Source organism: Acipenser ruthenus, chromosome 10 (genome assembly GCF_902713425.1).
Source record: "Acipenser ruthenus chromosome 10, fAciRut3.2 maternal haplotype, whole genome shotgun sequence".
NCBI classification, from domain to species: domain Eukaryota; kingdom Metazoa; phylum Chordata; class Actinopteri; order Acipenseriformes; family Acipenseridae; genus Acipenser; species Acipenser ruthenus.
In genome coordinates this window covers 48,959,955-48,977,119 of record NC_081198.1, presented here as the reverse complement: position 1 = coordinate 48,977,119, position 17,165 = coordinate 48,959,955, and the positions used below count along the sequence as shown (strand labels likewise).

The window sequence follows — 17,165 nt, the reverse complement described above, 5'->3', positions numbered from 1 at the left end:
TAAAGTTGTTTATTATTATTATTATTATTATTATTATTATTACTGAGAGTACTAGTCTCTGGGCATTTGTTTTTTATGGTCCTGCAGTTTATGGTACCGTTGATGTAGCGTGCTTTGTAAATAATGATGTATGTTTGTAGTTATATAGACTGCAGAAAGACTCAGCGGAACGCAGCAGCTCATACTGTAGAGAGCCTTTATTATATTCCATCATCCTTTAAAATAAGAGGTGAAAACTTTGCATGTGGTGCTATAAATATTTCACAGAGCCAGTCTCAGTACTGAACATACCAAGTAAAAACATTGAAGACATAATAATACAAACATTTCATGTTGGGTAAACAGTACATTGTTTATTGATTGCTGAACCTTGCATGCAAGCTGCTATTAACCCAAAGACTTCGATATCTTCATTTGTTTTCTTCAAGAAACACCTGCTGGTCCTTTAAGAGCCTCGGAGCCTCGGAGGCTCTGTTTGGAAAGCAGCTTTTTAGTGAATGAAACCCAGTCATTCATAAAGTAGGCCAGTCCCACGCTCTGGTTAGTTAGCTGGCGCCTCATATATTATTCAGCAGTTTATTCAAAGAAACCCACCCCCTTGCCGAATACAGTTATAAGTAATCCAAGACCTGATCGCTCATTGGTTCCCGTGTGGCTAGTGGCTTGTCCTATCCACCAATGGGCACGGAGCTCGGTTGGTCTGCGAGAGCCCCGGGGAAAAGCCAGCGCGTCCATTGAGAAAAGCTCATTCCAGTTTTTGCAGCCGGAGAGAGCGGATCATCTATCTGAGCTGTGGATAATAGTCATCGTCGCGGTTTGTGTGGGATTTAAAAGCGATCGCATTGTTATATTACCTTGGAGGAAAGCAGTAGCACAAGACTTCAAGGTGAGTTTCAAAACACACGAAAAGGGCTCTGCGAGAATAAGCTTTTGGATAAGTTGCGCTGTTATTACACAGTCCGCTGTATCGAAGTTATTCTCAATTGTAAATACAGCGCAGGAGAGAAAAGCAAACGCCATTTTCTCCATCTCAACATTTACTTTGGCAACCATTTTCTGGTGCTTTGCACAAAGTTGCATGATTGTAATGTTGTACTTTTTCGAAAGGGGTTTCTTGTGAGTTTCTGACGGGGTTCGTGGTTTTCGGATTGAATTTTTCCCCGGTGTCTGAGGTTATGATTGGGGTTGGCTGTTTGTTTTTTTATGAATGAAAGGTCGGTGTTTTTTGTGAATGGGGGCTCCGCGCTGGCTCGAGTTACACTTCATTGAGAAAAACAAGGGGCCACCGAGGGGGGAGGGGGGGAGAGACTGTTTGTTTTTTTTAAGTTTTTTAAATTCTTTATTAACAAATTAACTGATCAAATGTGAATTTCTTATTTTTGTCATTATATGTAGGCTGTATAAATTTAGTTACGTACATAAATTAAGATGTATTTTTTATTCTTTAACGGGGAGTATATAGACAACTGTTGCGTCATTTAAAATATATATGTTAATAATAAGATGCCAGCAGTGTTCAAGTACTGACTGGCATGTGTTTTAAATGTTTGCTCCATGTGTTTTTTTTTGTTTTTTTAAACTTGCGCGACTTTCTCCTATATTGACTACGTTTGGAAACTTTTAGATAGACTTTTCTTAATCTATAGTATTCGTTTCTAACTCGGGTTATGCGATGGTGCGCTAACAGCAGCACTGGGGAGAGCGCAGCTCGCGCGGACGGTCTGCTCCAGCCTACCTGTTGCATCAGTGCACGCTGGGATGCAGTGTCCTTTACTTTCTACGAAGATTTTTAATAGCAAGCCTTTTCGGACCTTTCAAAAAGAGCCGACTCGATGCGCATGTTCTGCTGCGGTAACGTGGCTCGGTACAGCCAGTGTGCGCTGTCTGGGAGTTGTGTGCGGTTTTATTGTATGGCTTGGCAGCGTTATTTATTATTATTATTTTTTAAATATCTGGACCTGGTCTTTGATACGAGGCCGTTCTTTCCACAGTACAATGGTGCGAGTCTGTTATGCCTCCGATCCCAGCGCAAGGAAGATTCAGGGCACACCACGAAGAACCAGTGGGCTTCTTTGGGTTTGACTGTTCTTTGCTATAAAGCCGTGTAACCTTTACTAACTGAGTATGTATAATTATCCCTTTTGCTAAACATTGACGGGAAATGTTTTAGCTCTGTAATGCTCTATTGGGGATACTCCTGGTGGAATTACGCAGCGTGTATATTCTCTATATGGTTTCCATACACAGCAATGCCGCGGGCTCAATAAGCCACTTCTAAATATAGCAGTACGGGTCCATTGCTACATACCGGGTGCAGTAAAAGCGATGGCATTGTTATATCACGTTGGAGGAAAGCAATACGACAAGAGCCCGGGGGTGAGCTTGAACGAAGAATAATATGCTTTTGGAAAAGTTGCGTTTTACTGCACCAGATTTAGAACCAGTTTAGTTGGTTCTAGAATGCTGTCCCATTCGTTTAGGTGACATGTCACGCGTCATGTGTTTTAATCTTCAAGTTTAAAGCACTGGGTGGGTTATTGTGGGCTGTTTTTCTAAATTTTAAATCAGTTAAATTTCAAATTACTTCTTTTTAGGGCTTCCACTTTTCGGTCTTTATTTTCCAAATCTCTACCTCCCTTTTTTAAATGTTAATGAGTCGTTAAGATGGCTCCGCATCCTAAAAGATAACTACTCGTTAAAGACTGGGTTTAAGACTATTTTATTTGCTTCAAATCAAGGCGATTTTAAATGGACTTGCTGTCAGTGTACACTCCGTACTGGGTATTTTATACTGAAAAGAAAATCTGTCAGGACAACTTTTACACGAGTGAAAATAACAAAAGCACAGCGATACTCTAGGCGACTGCAAGAATTAAATGCAATTAGGATCAGCGACGAGCAATTCACTTTGTCACGTCTGTTTAAAATAAAAATTAAGCGAAACAGAATCAGACTAAGTCAAGATATGAAGGTAAAAACAAGTGACATTGTTTTGTAATTAAACAGAATCGAGCTCAATGCGTTTAAAGGGACGTCATGTGATAAAATAAATAAAACCTCTACTTCAACCCTACTTGTATGTAAACAGCGAATGCTTTGTCAGTTTTATCTCAATGTCATGATTTTTTTTCCCCCCCAGACAAAGAGCAGACAGATCTACTCTCCACGTCGCTGAAAGCGAACAGGCCCCCCGCTAATTCACCTTTCACGAGCAGCAGCGCCATGGACGGATTTTATGACCAACAAGTCCCCTTCATGGTTCCTACGAGTGTAAGCGTTTTATATCTGTCTCTATCGGTGCTTGACAAATACAACTTGTTACGCAGCACAGTCGCTCCTGTCTTCTTCCCCTGTTGAGCTGTGCTTTGGCTGCTAAGGGTTTGGCGCCTGGTCATAGCGGCAGGCAGCAGTACTGTCATTACCCAAAGTCCTCAGGCTCCATCATTTCTAGTGTAAATACTGCGTGGGTCCTGCAGATCTGTGCAAGGAACAGATGCATGTGGGTGTTGATTATAAGTCTATCATCAAACAGGAACAGAGCACAGTCTGCTGGCAAAGCGATGCTTTTAGGAAGTGTTGCAGAGTCCTAGCACTTTTCTTTCTGGAGCCGTCCTAATGCTCGGGCCAGGGTGGGAACACGGCACTCTTTGGCGGGTGTCTGGTTTAGACCTCATTGTGGCAGAGCTGCAGTGGTTTAAGAGTTTAGAAGTTTCAATATTGTTTCTTCTCAGTGTCCAGCCGAAGAGTCCAGCAGCAGACAGGCAAATGACAGAAAGCGGAAGTTTCTAGACACGGAGTTAGCCCATGACTCTGAAGGTAATGATAACTCCTCTCTCTCTGCTTCGCTGGCTCATCTTACCTCCCTATGAAGAGTAGAATTGGGTGTGTGTCACCCAATATTATGGAGATCAGTGAGAACCGTGGTAGTTAACAAGGGTGAGCATTCTCTAACCTGACTCTCCTCTCTCACACAGAGTTGTTCCAGGACCTCAGTCAGCTGCAGGAGATCTGGATTGCTGAAGGTGGGTGCTCCTCTGCCCACCCCTCTGCTCTTACCCTCCCCTGTAAGAACAATGTGACTCTCGGATCAATACCAGCTTTCCTATAGTGACTTATTGAGCAGTAACTGGCATGGCGTCACCCTCTTTATTCTATACTGTATTCCAACACGCAGGCCTCCACATTAGAAAAAGGATCTGGTCAGTTGCCAGTCAATCTTATGATTGGTAAGAGTAATAACCAATAGCATTTGGAGTGGGAGTTACTGCACTTTCTCCCTGGACTTTGCTGCAGTTATGAAAGCCTGCACTTTCTCCCTGGACTTTGCTGCATTTAGTCTTCCCCACATTGGTTAGCGAGTCTGCTGGTTAATGTGTTCAGGTTGGGCTGCGGAGGGGTCTGGTGGGAGTCCAGCACTTTGGCTCTTAATTATTTACACCCCTGTTTTGTGTGTTCCTTGTTTCTGCAGCTCAGGTTCCTGATGACGAGCAGTATGTCCCAGATTTCCAGTCTGATAACTGTGAGTACTGAGAAGCTTATTAATACAGGAGCTACCAGGAGGGGTGGGGGAGAGGAGCTTCAGAACTAACTCCTTATACTGTGCAAAGAGAACTAAACAAGCAAGCATGGCCGAAATCAGTTGGACTGTAAACTAACCAGTAGAACTGAAATACAACCAAGCATAGAGGATTGAAGTGCATGTTCTAAACAAGTAAAGTCCCTAAACTGGGTCCACTCTGCCCCTGGTAATGAATCCATTCAGACACACAATCACTAAGGTCCCAGCTGCACACTGTAGGTCTGTGATGGCCAGCTGCGAGCGCTGCCCTTGTTTGGTCCCGGTCAGGTTTATCTGTATTTAAATTTCCACTGTGGCTTTCAAGCCTGGCTGCTTGTCTAGTTAATGCTAATGGAAGTTTGTGACAGTGTGTGGCAATGCTGTGTAATTGAGCGCAGTGGAAAAGCATTTCAATGACTGAATTGCTGGAGAATATTTCCTCTGCCAGGAGCGCAGGTAGGGTCAGGGCTGCTGCGGACATATGGAAAACTCCAGCTCCTGCTTGTGAATGCATTATACACAGAGCACTGGGCTCTGTGTGTGTGTCACTGCATCACTTTCCAGTTCCACCAAGGTCACTACACAAAACAAGTGGTCCTGAACATCACCCCCAAATCAAAGCACTAGTCCTGAACATCGCCCCCAACACCTACTCAGGTGTGTTTTGTGCTGCTGCTTCTCAGCCTAGCTTCCTTTCTCTGTCTTTGTTCCTCGTCTTGTAAAGTCTCCTGGTGTGAACTCGCATGCAGAGGGGAGTGATCTGGAACTGAGCCTTGTAGGGTCTGCTTGGCCCTGTTTCAGTGCTTCAGTAGTGTATCTGTGAAAGTGAGCACACTGTTTGATTGCCCTGCTGGTGTAACAGCTGCGTCAGTAGAGATGGTTATCGCTGATCTGCTGAGTTTGTTGATGAATTATCTAGGTCCCTGGGTGTAGCAAAGGTTTCCAGGTTTAACAGAGCCAGTGCTGGATAAGACAAGCTATGACTCTCTCTATATTGTGTTTATATTCTTTGGTGTTGGCAGAAACATTGTGTGTCCTTGAAGTTCTCTCAGAAGAACTGAGTGTGAAATGGGTCCCTTCTAACAGGATCTAATTAACTGTGCTTTGATCTCTGATTTACGACTTGTGTTCAGAAATAATTGAACCCATCATTGCCCTGCCATGCTGCCTTTGAGAGAGTGTGTTGTATTGGGAGGTGTCTATTTCATTCGGCATTTGTCCTTGAGGTGATTAATTGAAACCAGGTCCTCTCTGTCCGTCTGCCTCACACCCAGTCCCTCTGCTCTAACTGCGGGGCCACTGTGCCTCTCTCCCAGTCCCTGTGATCTAACCTACAGTTTAGAACATCTGGAGGCGGGTTCACGTGATCTGTGGTTAAGCCGCAGCTCTTTATACAAAGTGCGTCAAACGAACTGAATTTAATCTGATTTATTGCCGTGTACCAAACTGTCCTGAAACAGATGAAGTTGACTTGATGTGCAATCTCCAACTAAATTCAACCAAAAAAAGCAGACAAAAGGGGAATTATATATACACTCCCCCCCCCCCCCCCCCCCCCCCCCATCCTCATTTGGACTGTTTAAAAGCAAATGTCATATACCAAAAGCGACAGTGGGCGGTAACATGTTTTTGGGGTTTTTTTGTGTGCAAAAAGTCTCTTGGGCTCCCTGCCAGATGAAAGCCCATCCCTCCTAACCCTGCCTAGCATTGGGCTCCTCGGCTCAGCTCTGTGCCTGCCTTGGAGCAAGGCCCTGCAGTCTGCTGTGGTCTGACTGTGCTCCAGGCAGCTCTGCCTCCATTCAGAGCCCCAGCTGGCAGGAGAGCCATTTCCTCTGGTCACGTGGGGAGGCAGTGTTTACTGAGTCCTTCAGAGCCTGCATTTATTGCACACTGACTGGCTTGGCAGAAAATAACATGCTTGAAACCACTGAGCTACTGCACTGTAGCCCAACACTTTCTCCAATCACTGAGCTACTCCAGGGATGGAAATAAGACACCCATTGCATAGCGGGTTGAGCCATTCCTGATTTTACTGTGAGTTTAATCAGACAAGCTTGTTACCTATGCACTGTGGCTAATCAAGCTCATATTAAAACTTGGAATGGGTTAAAGCTGCTATGCAATAGGGTTCTTATTTCCATTCGACCCCACTACAGCCCAACTGAGCTTCTCAACCCCACTCTCTTGTCTCTTAAGTGGAATGAGTTATCAGGCACTCACCCCAGAAGTGGATATAGTTGCACTAAATATATTGTGTTGGGAAATGGGAGCTAAATGATAAACTAATGGTGAGAGGCAGCATCTAATGGTTACAGTGTGAGAGGAGGCAATTGCTAAATTGTATCCATTTAAGATCCTCAAATTACAGCGCAGGATGATTCATCTTTAACTGCTGGTCCAATAATAGATCTGTGCAAGTTACAGATGAGTCAGTGTGTACATTCCAATGTGTTTTATGGTGTTCAAGGTTTTGGCCTCAGAGTTTAACACTGCTGTTGATCACTGTCCATACCTGCAGATAGAATGTTTCTGTGTCTTGTGAAGTGTCAGTACCGCTTGGGTGACTAAAGCTCCTCTGTGGAACTTGAGTACTAAATAAAGTACCTAAAAGGTAGCACAGTATCCAGTACAGTTTATTTTTTGATTTCATTTATATAGCACCTTTCATACCGAAGTATCTCAAGGCACTGTACATAAATACTTAAATGCAATAAAATACAAAATATACAAATAATACAGAAAATAATTATTCAAAGCTAGCAATTATGTTGCATTAAAACCACCAACATAAAAATGCCATTTTATAAAAATGTGTTTTTAAATTTAGACTTAAATATCCCCAGAGCCAGCTTCCCTAACATATGGAGGTAGAGCATTCCATAGTTTAGGGTCTCTAAGAGAAAAAGCCCTACCTCCCGTATTGATTTTATTGACCCTGGAAACAACGAGCAGCCGCACTTCCTGTGATCTAAGAGCGATTTGGGAAATACGTGGTCAGTAGCTCCTGCAAATAGCTAGGTGCTGCTCCATTCAAGGCTTTACAGGTCAATAGAAAGATTTTAAAATCAATTCTATATTGAACAGGGAGCCAGTGCAAGGAGCCTAAAATGGGTGATATGCACTTTTTGGGGTTTTAGTCAGAATTCTAGCAGCGGTATTCTGAACAAGCTGTAGGCGGGACACCACGCGCTTTGGGATGCCAGAGAGGAGTGCATTACAGTAATCAATTCTTGAAGAAACAAAGGCATGCGTTAGTCTCTCTGCGTTAGTCTCTCTGCGTCAGATAAGGAGATTAATAGGTCTCAGTTTGGCTGTTTCTCAAGTGATAGAAGGATACTTTAGAAACTTCCCTAATATGAGACTCATGATAAATCAGGATCAAAGAGAAACCCCAAATTTATTTGTTTTAGGATTTGATGAAAGATTGCTAGGGTCCAACTCCTGCTATCCTACATTTTTTTAAATTGGTTATGGGAGCCTACAAACATAACCTGTTTTATCTGAATTCAACAGCACTTGGATCAAGAAGAATTAGAATTGATGGAAAGCCCAAGTCAGAGCTTATCAGTAGGTCATTTACAACATTTACAGCACGAATCTAGACTGAAATTTCTCAGATACACCATTAAGAGTTAAAAAGCATTGTGCTTGAAATGCAACAACCCTCTCTAAAACCTTGTCTAAGAATGGAAGATTGGAGATGGGCCTGTAATCATTAATGAGTTTAGGATCCAAGTTGTGTTTCTTGAGCATTGGCTTTACTATAGCTACCTTAAGTGCTGAGGGAACAATACCAGAAGAAACAGAACTGTTTATAATTTTTTTAATGTGGGTAATAATAACTCCAAGAGTGTTTTTTAATAATTTTGTAGGAATGGGGTCAGGAGAACGTGTAGTAGTTCTCATGTGCTGAATCAGAGCTGTCGGCTCTTGAAGGGTAATCAAAGAAAAGACCTCCATAGTGGCATTAGAAGCACTAATAGGTAATACTGTGCAACAAGCCTCCCTAATAGAATGTTTGTGGAATCTGATTTCTGATGTGTAGTATTTTACTTTTAAAGTGATTTAAGAACTCAATATAGCTATGAATAAAACCAGTATCAATGGTGGAACTATTTGAAGAAGGATTAATTAATCAATTGTAGCAAAAATAAATCTAGGATTATTTGTATTGGTTTCAATTAAGTTAGAGTAATAAGTTGATCTGGCCAGAGCCTTCCTTATTGTTATTATTATTATTATTATTATTATTATTTCTTAGACTCCCTTATCCAGGACAACTTACAATTGTTACAAGATATCACATTATACTTGATTTCACATTATACAGATCACATTTATTTATTTATTTATTTATTAACTTACTTACTTACATTCAATTACCCATTTATACAGTTGGTGGTACAGCAGCAGTGTCCTGGGATTGAACCCACGACTCTCTGGTCAAGAGTCCAGAGCCCTAACCACTACTCCACACCCTCATATTTCAATTTGCGAGTAGCACACCCTCCGAGTTTTGATTGGCGCTACATCATCTAAGATACCAGTCCATGAGGTGCTGTAGGTATTCACCATCTAATCTACAGATAAGATCTCTGGAATTGATAATAAACTCAGTATATCAGAAGATTTACCAGCAGTTAAGGAATTAGTATCCTGAGATGTAAGTGTACGTTCCATGGATTTTGTAGTTACTGGTATGCTGACCTCAAAAATAATAGCAAGATGGTCAGAAATGGTGAGATCTGTAGTTAATACATTTAACAACTATACTACAAGAGATTACCAGGTCTAGAGTATGGCCACGATTGTGTGCGGGACCTTTTACATGCTGGATATAATCTAAGGAATCCAGTAGCTTCATCAATTCCACAGAAGTGGAGTCAGATTCTGTATCAACATGTAGGTTAAAATCACCCAGTAGAAGAAGCCTGTCATAATGGACTGTCAATGAAGATAGCAAGTCACTAAATTCAGCTAAAAATAACAGGTTTAACTTAGGTGCTCAATAGATAATTACAATATGAACAGGATAGTGCACTATTTAGTGTTTATGTTAACAGTTCAAAAGATGAGTAACCTGGGACAGTAACCTGATTGATTCTATGTTCAATATGGAAAATAGTACATACGCTTCTCCAATCAGGCTGTGGTATTGAGATGTCAAATGGAGCAGCCTCATTAAAAAAAATTAGAATCGGGGACTTTGTAGGTTTCACCCTCAGTATCCAACACTAGCCAAGTGTTATTCATTTTGTTAAAACTGGTTTCAATGAAATGATTGTGTATACTTCTGAGAGTCTCTCTTTGTTTTTCAAGATCAGAAACCTTTTGCAATAGGGACTGAGTAAAAGAGCACTTTTTGCAAATAATCTTCCACAAATACATTTCACAGGACTTAAAGCTTAATGCACGCATATCAGAACCCATGATGGGAGGCGATAGGAGAGGAGTTAGGAGAATACAATTATATATAAAAAAAAAAAAAAAACTGCCAATATTCCTTTTAAAGGCACGTCTGTGTGTGGTGGTAATGTAACCTGCTTCTGTCTCTCTGTCTCATAGTGATGTTCCATGGCCCCCCCCTCACTAAGATCAAGCGTGAGTTCCACAGCCCCTCCTCCGAGCTCTCCTCCTGCAGTCGTGAGCAGAGCCTTGGTGCTCCCTACAGGGAGAGGTGCCTTTACAGCTACAGGTAACTATCTAGCACGTGTGTCGCCAAACCCTGACGCACACATTGAACCCTCTTTCAGAGTCATACAGGTGGGATTGATCTGTTCCAGGTACCCGTGTGTGTGTGTGCACAGTGGATCTTGACACTTGGTAATTGAGTATTTATGGTATGTTTCTACTACTCAAACAGTCCACTTCCCCATCTCATCTTTCTTTTTCTTTCTCTGTCTCTCTCAGCAGTGCCTATGACAGGAAGCCCCCCACTGGGTTTAAGACGCTAACTCCACCCTCGACTCCAGTGTCACCATGCAGCTCCAGCCACACTCCAGGGACACACCCCCTCCACGGACAGACTCCGCCCCCAGTCACTGCACACAATCCTCTGCAAGAACAGACTCCGCCTCCAGCTCACTCCCAGAGGACACACCCACTGCACACTCAGACCCTGCCCTTCGCAGTGCCCCATCCACCTCTGACACACACTGAGGGGCAGTATGGCTCCGAGCACAGGTGAGAATTGTAGTGATCCTAATGTCCAGCAGGTGGCATTGTTGTATATGCTATACTGAATTGTTTCCAGGCTTCAATCTGTGGACATAAGAAATCATCTGGGCTCTAAAGAGTAATTCAAGACCACTGTTTTGAAGGGAGTTTTGATAGGCAGGTTGCCATTATTCACTCTTCTGAATGCATCTTTTCTGAATCGCCTGGGAAACTTTCCAAGGAGCTGAACTCGTACAGGGTTGTATAGGGGTCATGTCCCATTCACAAGTTAATGCTAGTTCAGTCCAGATGTAATATCTACAAATGGTCACTTCAGAAACATGACTCTCCCTAGACTTGGACCAGCTGTCCACCACAAGCTTCCTTTACCCATTTCCCACGGGCATAATATATATACGTGTTCTCTTATTGCAGTGAGCGGTGCTGACATTCCATTGGATATGAGCCCAGAGGTCTCAGTGCATTGGGCATGCAGCTATACAGTCTAAATCCAATGTATTGGCCAGGCTAAAACTAAGAGCTTCTTCTTGGTCCCCTGGTGGCCCCATACAGACTGTGGGTGCAGGTCTGGGGCTCTGCATTCAGCGCTCTGGTCCTGGCAGTCAGGCAGGTTTATAAATACGTGAGCGTGAGAATCTCCTGCTCAGACTTCCTGAGATTCCTCTCTCTGCAGCCAGGGAATCCATGCCATCGTGATGATGGGGAGGAATGAGCTGCTATTAATCATTACTTGGGGCATTTATATCAAATCTGTGCAGAAGATGTTGACATATCGTTCTAAACCCCTCCCTCCTCCCTCCAGGTTTCAAAGACAGATGTCCGAGCCCTGCTTGCCTTGCCCCCCCTACCCACCCCAGACCCACAGCACAGTGTCCCGGGACTGCAGGCCCCCCTATCATCGCCAGATGTCCGAGCCCCTGGTACCCGCGCCTCCTCAGGGCTTCAAACAGGAGATGTCTGACCCTCGCTATGCTGAGCAGGGGGTGCCTGCCATGGGGCCCCCCCAGCCAGCCTTCCAGCACCCCATGAACATCAAGCAGGAGCCCCGAGACTACTGCTTCGACTCCGGTGAGTAACCCAGAGCTGCAGATACAGGGGGTCGGGGGCTGTAGTGACCAGGGGTACAGATTGATAGGGGGCCGGGGGCTGTAGTGTCCAGGGGTACAGATTGAGGGGGGGGGCAGGGGCTGCAATGTACAGCCTGTATTTCAGTGAACTGTGGAATGCTCTCCTGCTGTTTGCTGTGTCTGTTCTCACTGAGCTGACAGTCTTGCCACTGCGGTGAGAGTGAGCGCTCCTGGCTGGAGTTTCACAGAGCCTGTTATTCACCTGCTTGTAACCCGATGGAGGGTCGACTCTTACTGCCGTGCAAAGCCAGGGAGGCTGTATCTGCAGCCTGCATAGTTTGAGAGCTGTTTGGTGATGGAGATTTTTAAAAGATTGAGAGTAGTACTGGAGTAGAGGGGTATGATGCACGCACCAGAACACCCCGCTGTCCCCGAGTCGCACAGACGCAGTGCTGCACACCGAGGACGGGGCCAGGCCAGGGAGGATGTGACTTCTCATTGTGAAGCGCTAGCCAGCTCTCTGACTGGGAGGCCGGTGATGTAATAGCAAATCCCCTAATCTGCTTCCCTATAAATACTGGAGGAGGGGGCAGGGGGCAACAGATGGTGGATATTTAATTCTAGAGGACGAGCTGTTGTGATATTAGAGGCAACAGGAATATTTGTGTTGGTGGATCTCATAGGGAGGGGAATTGCTGCGATTCAGAAGGGCACACCAGCATCCTCGCTGAGCACCAGACTCCCCTCACCTCCACCTGTCCACCACGTCTAGATCATTAGGATCAAGGGCAGAGCACAGCGAGGGCTATTCCAGCCCAGCTGTTTTTTACAACCATGACCTTACTTACTTGATCCGGTTACACGTCCTTTTCAGGTAATCTGTAAAGTGATGCAGTGGCCTGCAAGGACTGGAGCTGTGCTCTCCTGATCTACAATTAAGCTGCTTGTTAAGTGATGCTGTTTGCGGGCGCTCTGGCAGGGGGTGGAAATGCAGCAATGGCTTCCGAGAGTGGGGGCGGGTCTTTGGTGCCCATGCCAGACGTGGGGGTGGTGCTTTCCAGTCCAGTTGTTGCGTCGGAGCTTGCACAAGGGATTGGCGCTGCGGGTGGATTTGGCTGCATCTGCACAGCTTTGTGCTCACCGTAGCGGATCAGGTATAATTGGAGATGGGCAGGGAGGAATTAAAGTTGCTTGATCCAATGCAGATATAGAAACACACTGCTGAGGAGCCCAAGCAGACACGGTACAACCGGCTAGCATTGCCATCTAGAGGAAGGGGTTGAGCTAACCAGTGTATGCAGCTTGTTTTGCCTGAATACATACATTTTAAAGCAATGCTTGTTCACATGCTGGCCTCTTTGTCCTCATGTTAATTCTCTTTTGTGTCTCTGTCCTTTGTTACAGAAGTGCCTAACTGCCAGTCCTCGTTCAGGAGAGGGAATTTCTACAACAACCACGACAGTAAGTGTTGCCACTGCTTCGCTATGAAAGCAGCAATCTCAGAACACACACACTTGTCTGATTTCCCCCACCTGCATGCATTCTTTCTAAAAATTGACAATGTACAGATGTTTGAAACCATAATTCAACTGACATACAATTTTACCTAGATAGCTTAAATGAGAATTGTCTGAGCTGCACTGAATGACTGGGGGCTCTGACACTGTACCCCTGCCCCAGCCTGCCTGCCTGTGGTTAAGCCAGCGGTAGGAAGGAAGGGGAGTGGATAGAGGAACGCTCAGCCCGTCTGTTTCTTATCTGCTGGAGAGCGCGGTACACAGGGTGTAACGGTTGTGGGATCAGAGAGAAGCCAATTCCCACCTCCTTCCTGCCTCTTGCTCTGCACAGCTGGCTAAAAACTATTTGCTCTCCTAGACGCATGCTTTTATCACTAATCAGTGGCCTGGAAATCAATCTCTCTCTATCCAACCCCCCCCCCCCCCCCACCCCCCCACACACACACCTGTGTTCTCGTCTGCCTCTCTGACCTGTCCTCTCTCTCCTTCCCTCCCCCAGCAGGTTTCTCTTATGACAGTAACCCCCGCCTCTACTACGATGATGCCTGTGTTGTACCAGAGAGACTCGAGGGTAAGTCCCTTCAGACAGACCACAGTGTTGCATTGTGTGCAGGATCCATGAGTCGTCATGCATTTCAGGTGTGCTTGTCACAAAGCTACCCCACTGTGACTGTTCAGAGAGGTATCTGGGTTTTAGGTTGGGGAAATGGCCTCAATCACTCTGCTATGAATGGATATTCGGTAAACACACACTGTCATGTGCAAGTGCTCAAACCCCCCCCCCCCCCCCCCCCCGTCATCAATTAAGAGTCTGGAGTGCTATTTTTGTTCAGGCTTAGAATGACAATGGAAGTGATAACGTAAGGACATTATAATACCGCTTTATAACCTGTTCTGTGGTATAAAGGGCTGCCTTATAACTAGATGGTTCTCGTATATCTATTGTGCTTGTCTGCTTCAGAGGATTTTTTCCAGTGTGTCCAAGGACCTGTGTAACCCCCTCTCCTCTGCTCTCCTTTCTCCCCAGGCAAGGTGAAGCAGGAGCCGGCTGTCTACCGCGAGGGGCCCCCCTATCAGCGGCGTGGCTCCCTGCAGCTCTGGCAGTTCCTGGTCACGCTGCTGGATGACCCCACCAACGGTCACTTCATCGCCTGGACTGGCCGCGGCATGGAGTTCAAACTCATCGAGCCCGAAGAGGTCAGCCTCCCTGAATCTGATGTTGAATACAATGCGCGTCAGTTAGGGGTTTGAATAGCTTTTCCAAAACATTTGAACCACTGTCAGATATACAGAGGCCAGCTGTAGTGCTTATACTGTGTGCAGTGTATGCTGATTTATTCATGTCTCTTACATATACATGTTGTATGCATGATGGAATTTTTAGGTTTTCAATATGCTTTAAGTTTTTTAAATGTGTTTGAATCCTTGCCCTAAAAATCTAGGAAATGTAACTGAATCGAACACCCGTAGTATGTGTGAAATGAAGTGCTGAATGTGAATGGCTTTCCCCAGATCCTGACTGACCCCTCCCTCCCTCCCTCTCTCTCTCTGCTCAGGTGGCTCGTCGTTGGGGGATCCAGAAGAACCGTCCAGCGATGAACTATGACAAGCTGAGCCGTTCTCTGCGCTACTACTACGAGAAGGGCATCATGCAGAAGGTAAGGATTAGGACACAACGAACAAGACGTTTTCTATGTTCTGATGCATGAATTAGCACAGCTTAAGACTGCTATTGCATAGCGGTTTCACCCATTCCAGGTTTTACTACAAGCTGGGTTAGCCACAGTGGAAAGGTAACAAGCTTAGTGTGACATTAAACTCTGTGAAACCAGGAATGTGGATTAGCGCAGGGCTATCCTCACTCGCACTTTCCTCACTCGCGCTTTCCTCCCTCCTCCTCTCAGGTGGCTGGCGAGCGGTACGTCTACAAGTTTGTGTGTGACCCTGAGGCTCTCTTCTCCATGGCCTTCCCTGATAACCAGAGGCCCGCTCTGAAGCCGGACCCAGATTGCCCCCAGCCTGAGGAAGACACGCTGCCCCTCACACACTATGAGGAGGGCGCCCCCTACCTGCTGGAGGCTGACCAGTGTGTGGGTGGGGGCCTGCCGTATGAGGGTTATGTATACTGATCACCCTTCATTCCCCCCACCCCCCCTCTCTCTCGCTTGATCCTGGACTGCTATTAGTGAGCGAGCGCTACAGGAAGAGCCTGCAGCATCATCGCTGCCCTGGGGCTCCTGACTCCGCCCACCTGCTCCGGAATGGGCCTCGTTGCTATGGACACTGGGAGGGGCAGCAGTAGCTGGCAGATATCTTGTTTATTGCATCGACTGGTGGATTTGTATTTCCATAATGACAATCTGCTTTTAAAAATTGTTATAGCTTTTTGACCACAGTAACTATTCTATATATAGCTGCCTTTGGACATTTAATTATATGTAACAAAAGGGCTTCAATCTGCAAAAAACAAACAAACACAAAATTGATTCAATTGTGGCCCCTACCTGCTTGAGACTTCTCTCCTCCCCCTCCCCCTCCCCCTTCATCACAGCTCTGAACAAAGCAAATGGGCTTGTCCAAGAAGCTGTTGATGACATTATTGACAACATGGTCCCTAGCCACTTCCAGCTGCCACAGGAAGTGACCCAACCTTTCTTCCTGTCACATGACTGCTCCCAGACTGGTGGCGGCCACAGGGAATTGTTTTGTTTCTTTTGGTAAATAAAAAAGGGATGCATATGACAGTATTTTTCTGACATTTTGAAAGAATTTATAAATATATATTGCACGGAACTGAAGAGAATTTTGTAGGGTTTTTTGTATTTAGAGCTACAAAGAAATTGTATTGATTTGTGTTTTTTAGCACTGCTCGCTCTCGTCTCAAAAAAAAAAAACTGTAAAGTTCTTTGCATTTATTGTTTTCATGGAGTTGTTTAAAAATATATATATATATTTTTGCAAAGGCTGCATCTGTTTCGTTTCAAATTATTGTATAATATGCTGTATAGCTCTGCCTTTTACGAATCTGGATCTATATAATCAACCCTCTGTACAATCTCAATCCCTTGTGATGCACAGTCTTTGGAATGACCGCTCTGAAGCGTGTTACCCTTCCCCTGAGGTGGGCAGGTGCGACACTTCCCCTCCACTGGGGTCAGGGGGCATACTAGCTTGGACAGGCCCCTCTTTCCCTGAGTTGCTTCACAACGTGTACATCGCACTGCTGAGTTAACAATCTGTACTGTGTACAATAAAGGGATCCTTTTCTGCTTCACTGGCCGGCTCTTCATTCACACTCGAATAATGGAACGCTTGGAAAATCTCTTCTATTGCAATAATGCAGGGGTTGAAGGGGTCTTCAAGTTTACAGTATAAGTATTAGTCGGGATGTAAAGGTCAACAATTTTGCCTAAATGTTTAACTGTTGTCAAATATGCAAGGTAAATCTAGCTGTTGGCACCCCTCGGTTTAACATCGTGGACTGTTCTTAGGGAGAGTTTGTCAGGTCTGAACTCCAGCCCTAGAAATGAGTATCCCCAGCTCTGAGGTCTGAACCCCAGTGAGAAGGGATTGGGTGTTTCTTCGTGCTGGGTTGCTGACCTTGGAGCCCACAAAGGCGGGGCAGTTTGATTTCCAGTAAGTGATGCCGTCACTGTTGCTGTATTGATCTGGTAAAAGCCAGCGGAGTGCGTTTGGGAACGGCAGGTCCCCTTAGTGCTTCACATTGAAACAAAACCCACAGCATTGCAAACAAGATGGAATAGCTGGCATGAAGGTTCATAATTACCATTGAGAGAGGAGGGACTGCGTGTTACACTCTGCTGAGAATGTATTCCATTACCATTG

At 45.0% G+C, this 17,165-nt stretch overlaps 1 protein-coding gene across 7 annotated transcripts; it reads left to right on the top strand.

The window, feature by feature from the left end:
- The first annotated feature begins 658 nt into the window (after positions 1–658).
- LOC117403066 (ETS translocation variant 5-like) lies at positions 659–16,593 on the top strand. 7 transcript variants are annotated; one of them, XM_059032468.1, is made up of 13 exons: positions 659–886; positions 3,140–3,270; positions 3,732–3,816; positions 3,975–4,064; positions 4,469–4,519; positions 10,124–10,253; positions 10,472–10,741; positions 11,538–11,803; positions 13,207–13,263; positions 13,822–13,890; positions 14,347–14,516; positions 14,876–14,977; positions 15,224–16,593. In XM_059032468.1, exons 2-13 carry the CDS (start codon positions 3,223–3,225, stop codon positions 15,446–15,448), a joined length of 1,563 nt encoding a protein of 520 aa, XP_058888451.1. In that variant the 5' UTR covers positions 659–886; positions 3,140–3,222; the 3' UTR covers positions 15,449–16,593. The 7 variants fall into 7 exon arrangements, with proteins under 7 accessions (XP_058888451.1, XP_058888448.1, XP_058888450.1 ...); XM_059032465.1 differs by having other exon boundaries at positions 660–886; positions 13,819–13,890; XM_059032467.1 differs by having other exon boundaries at positions 661–886; positions 3,975–4,022.
- Positions 16,594–17,165: the final 572 nt, after the last annotated feature.

Bases quoted from the DNA above. Each gene is read 5' to 3' on its own strand.
- LOC117403066 (XM_059032463.1), top strand. From the start codon at position 3,223: ATGGACGGATTTTATGACCAACAAGTCCCCTTCATGGTTCCTACGAGT. The intron at 3,271-3,731 runs GTAAGCGTTTTA...GTTTCTTCTCAG, and splicing joins CCTTCATGGTTCCTACGAGT to TGTCCAGCCGAAGAGTCCAG. The intron at 10,254-10,468 runs GTAACTATCTAG...TGTCTCTCTCAG, and splicing joins AGGTGCCTTTACAGCTACAG to CAGTGCCTATGACAGGAAGC.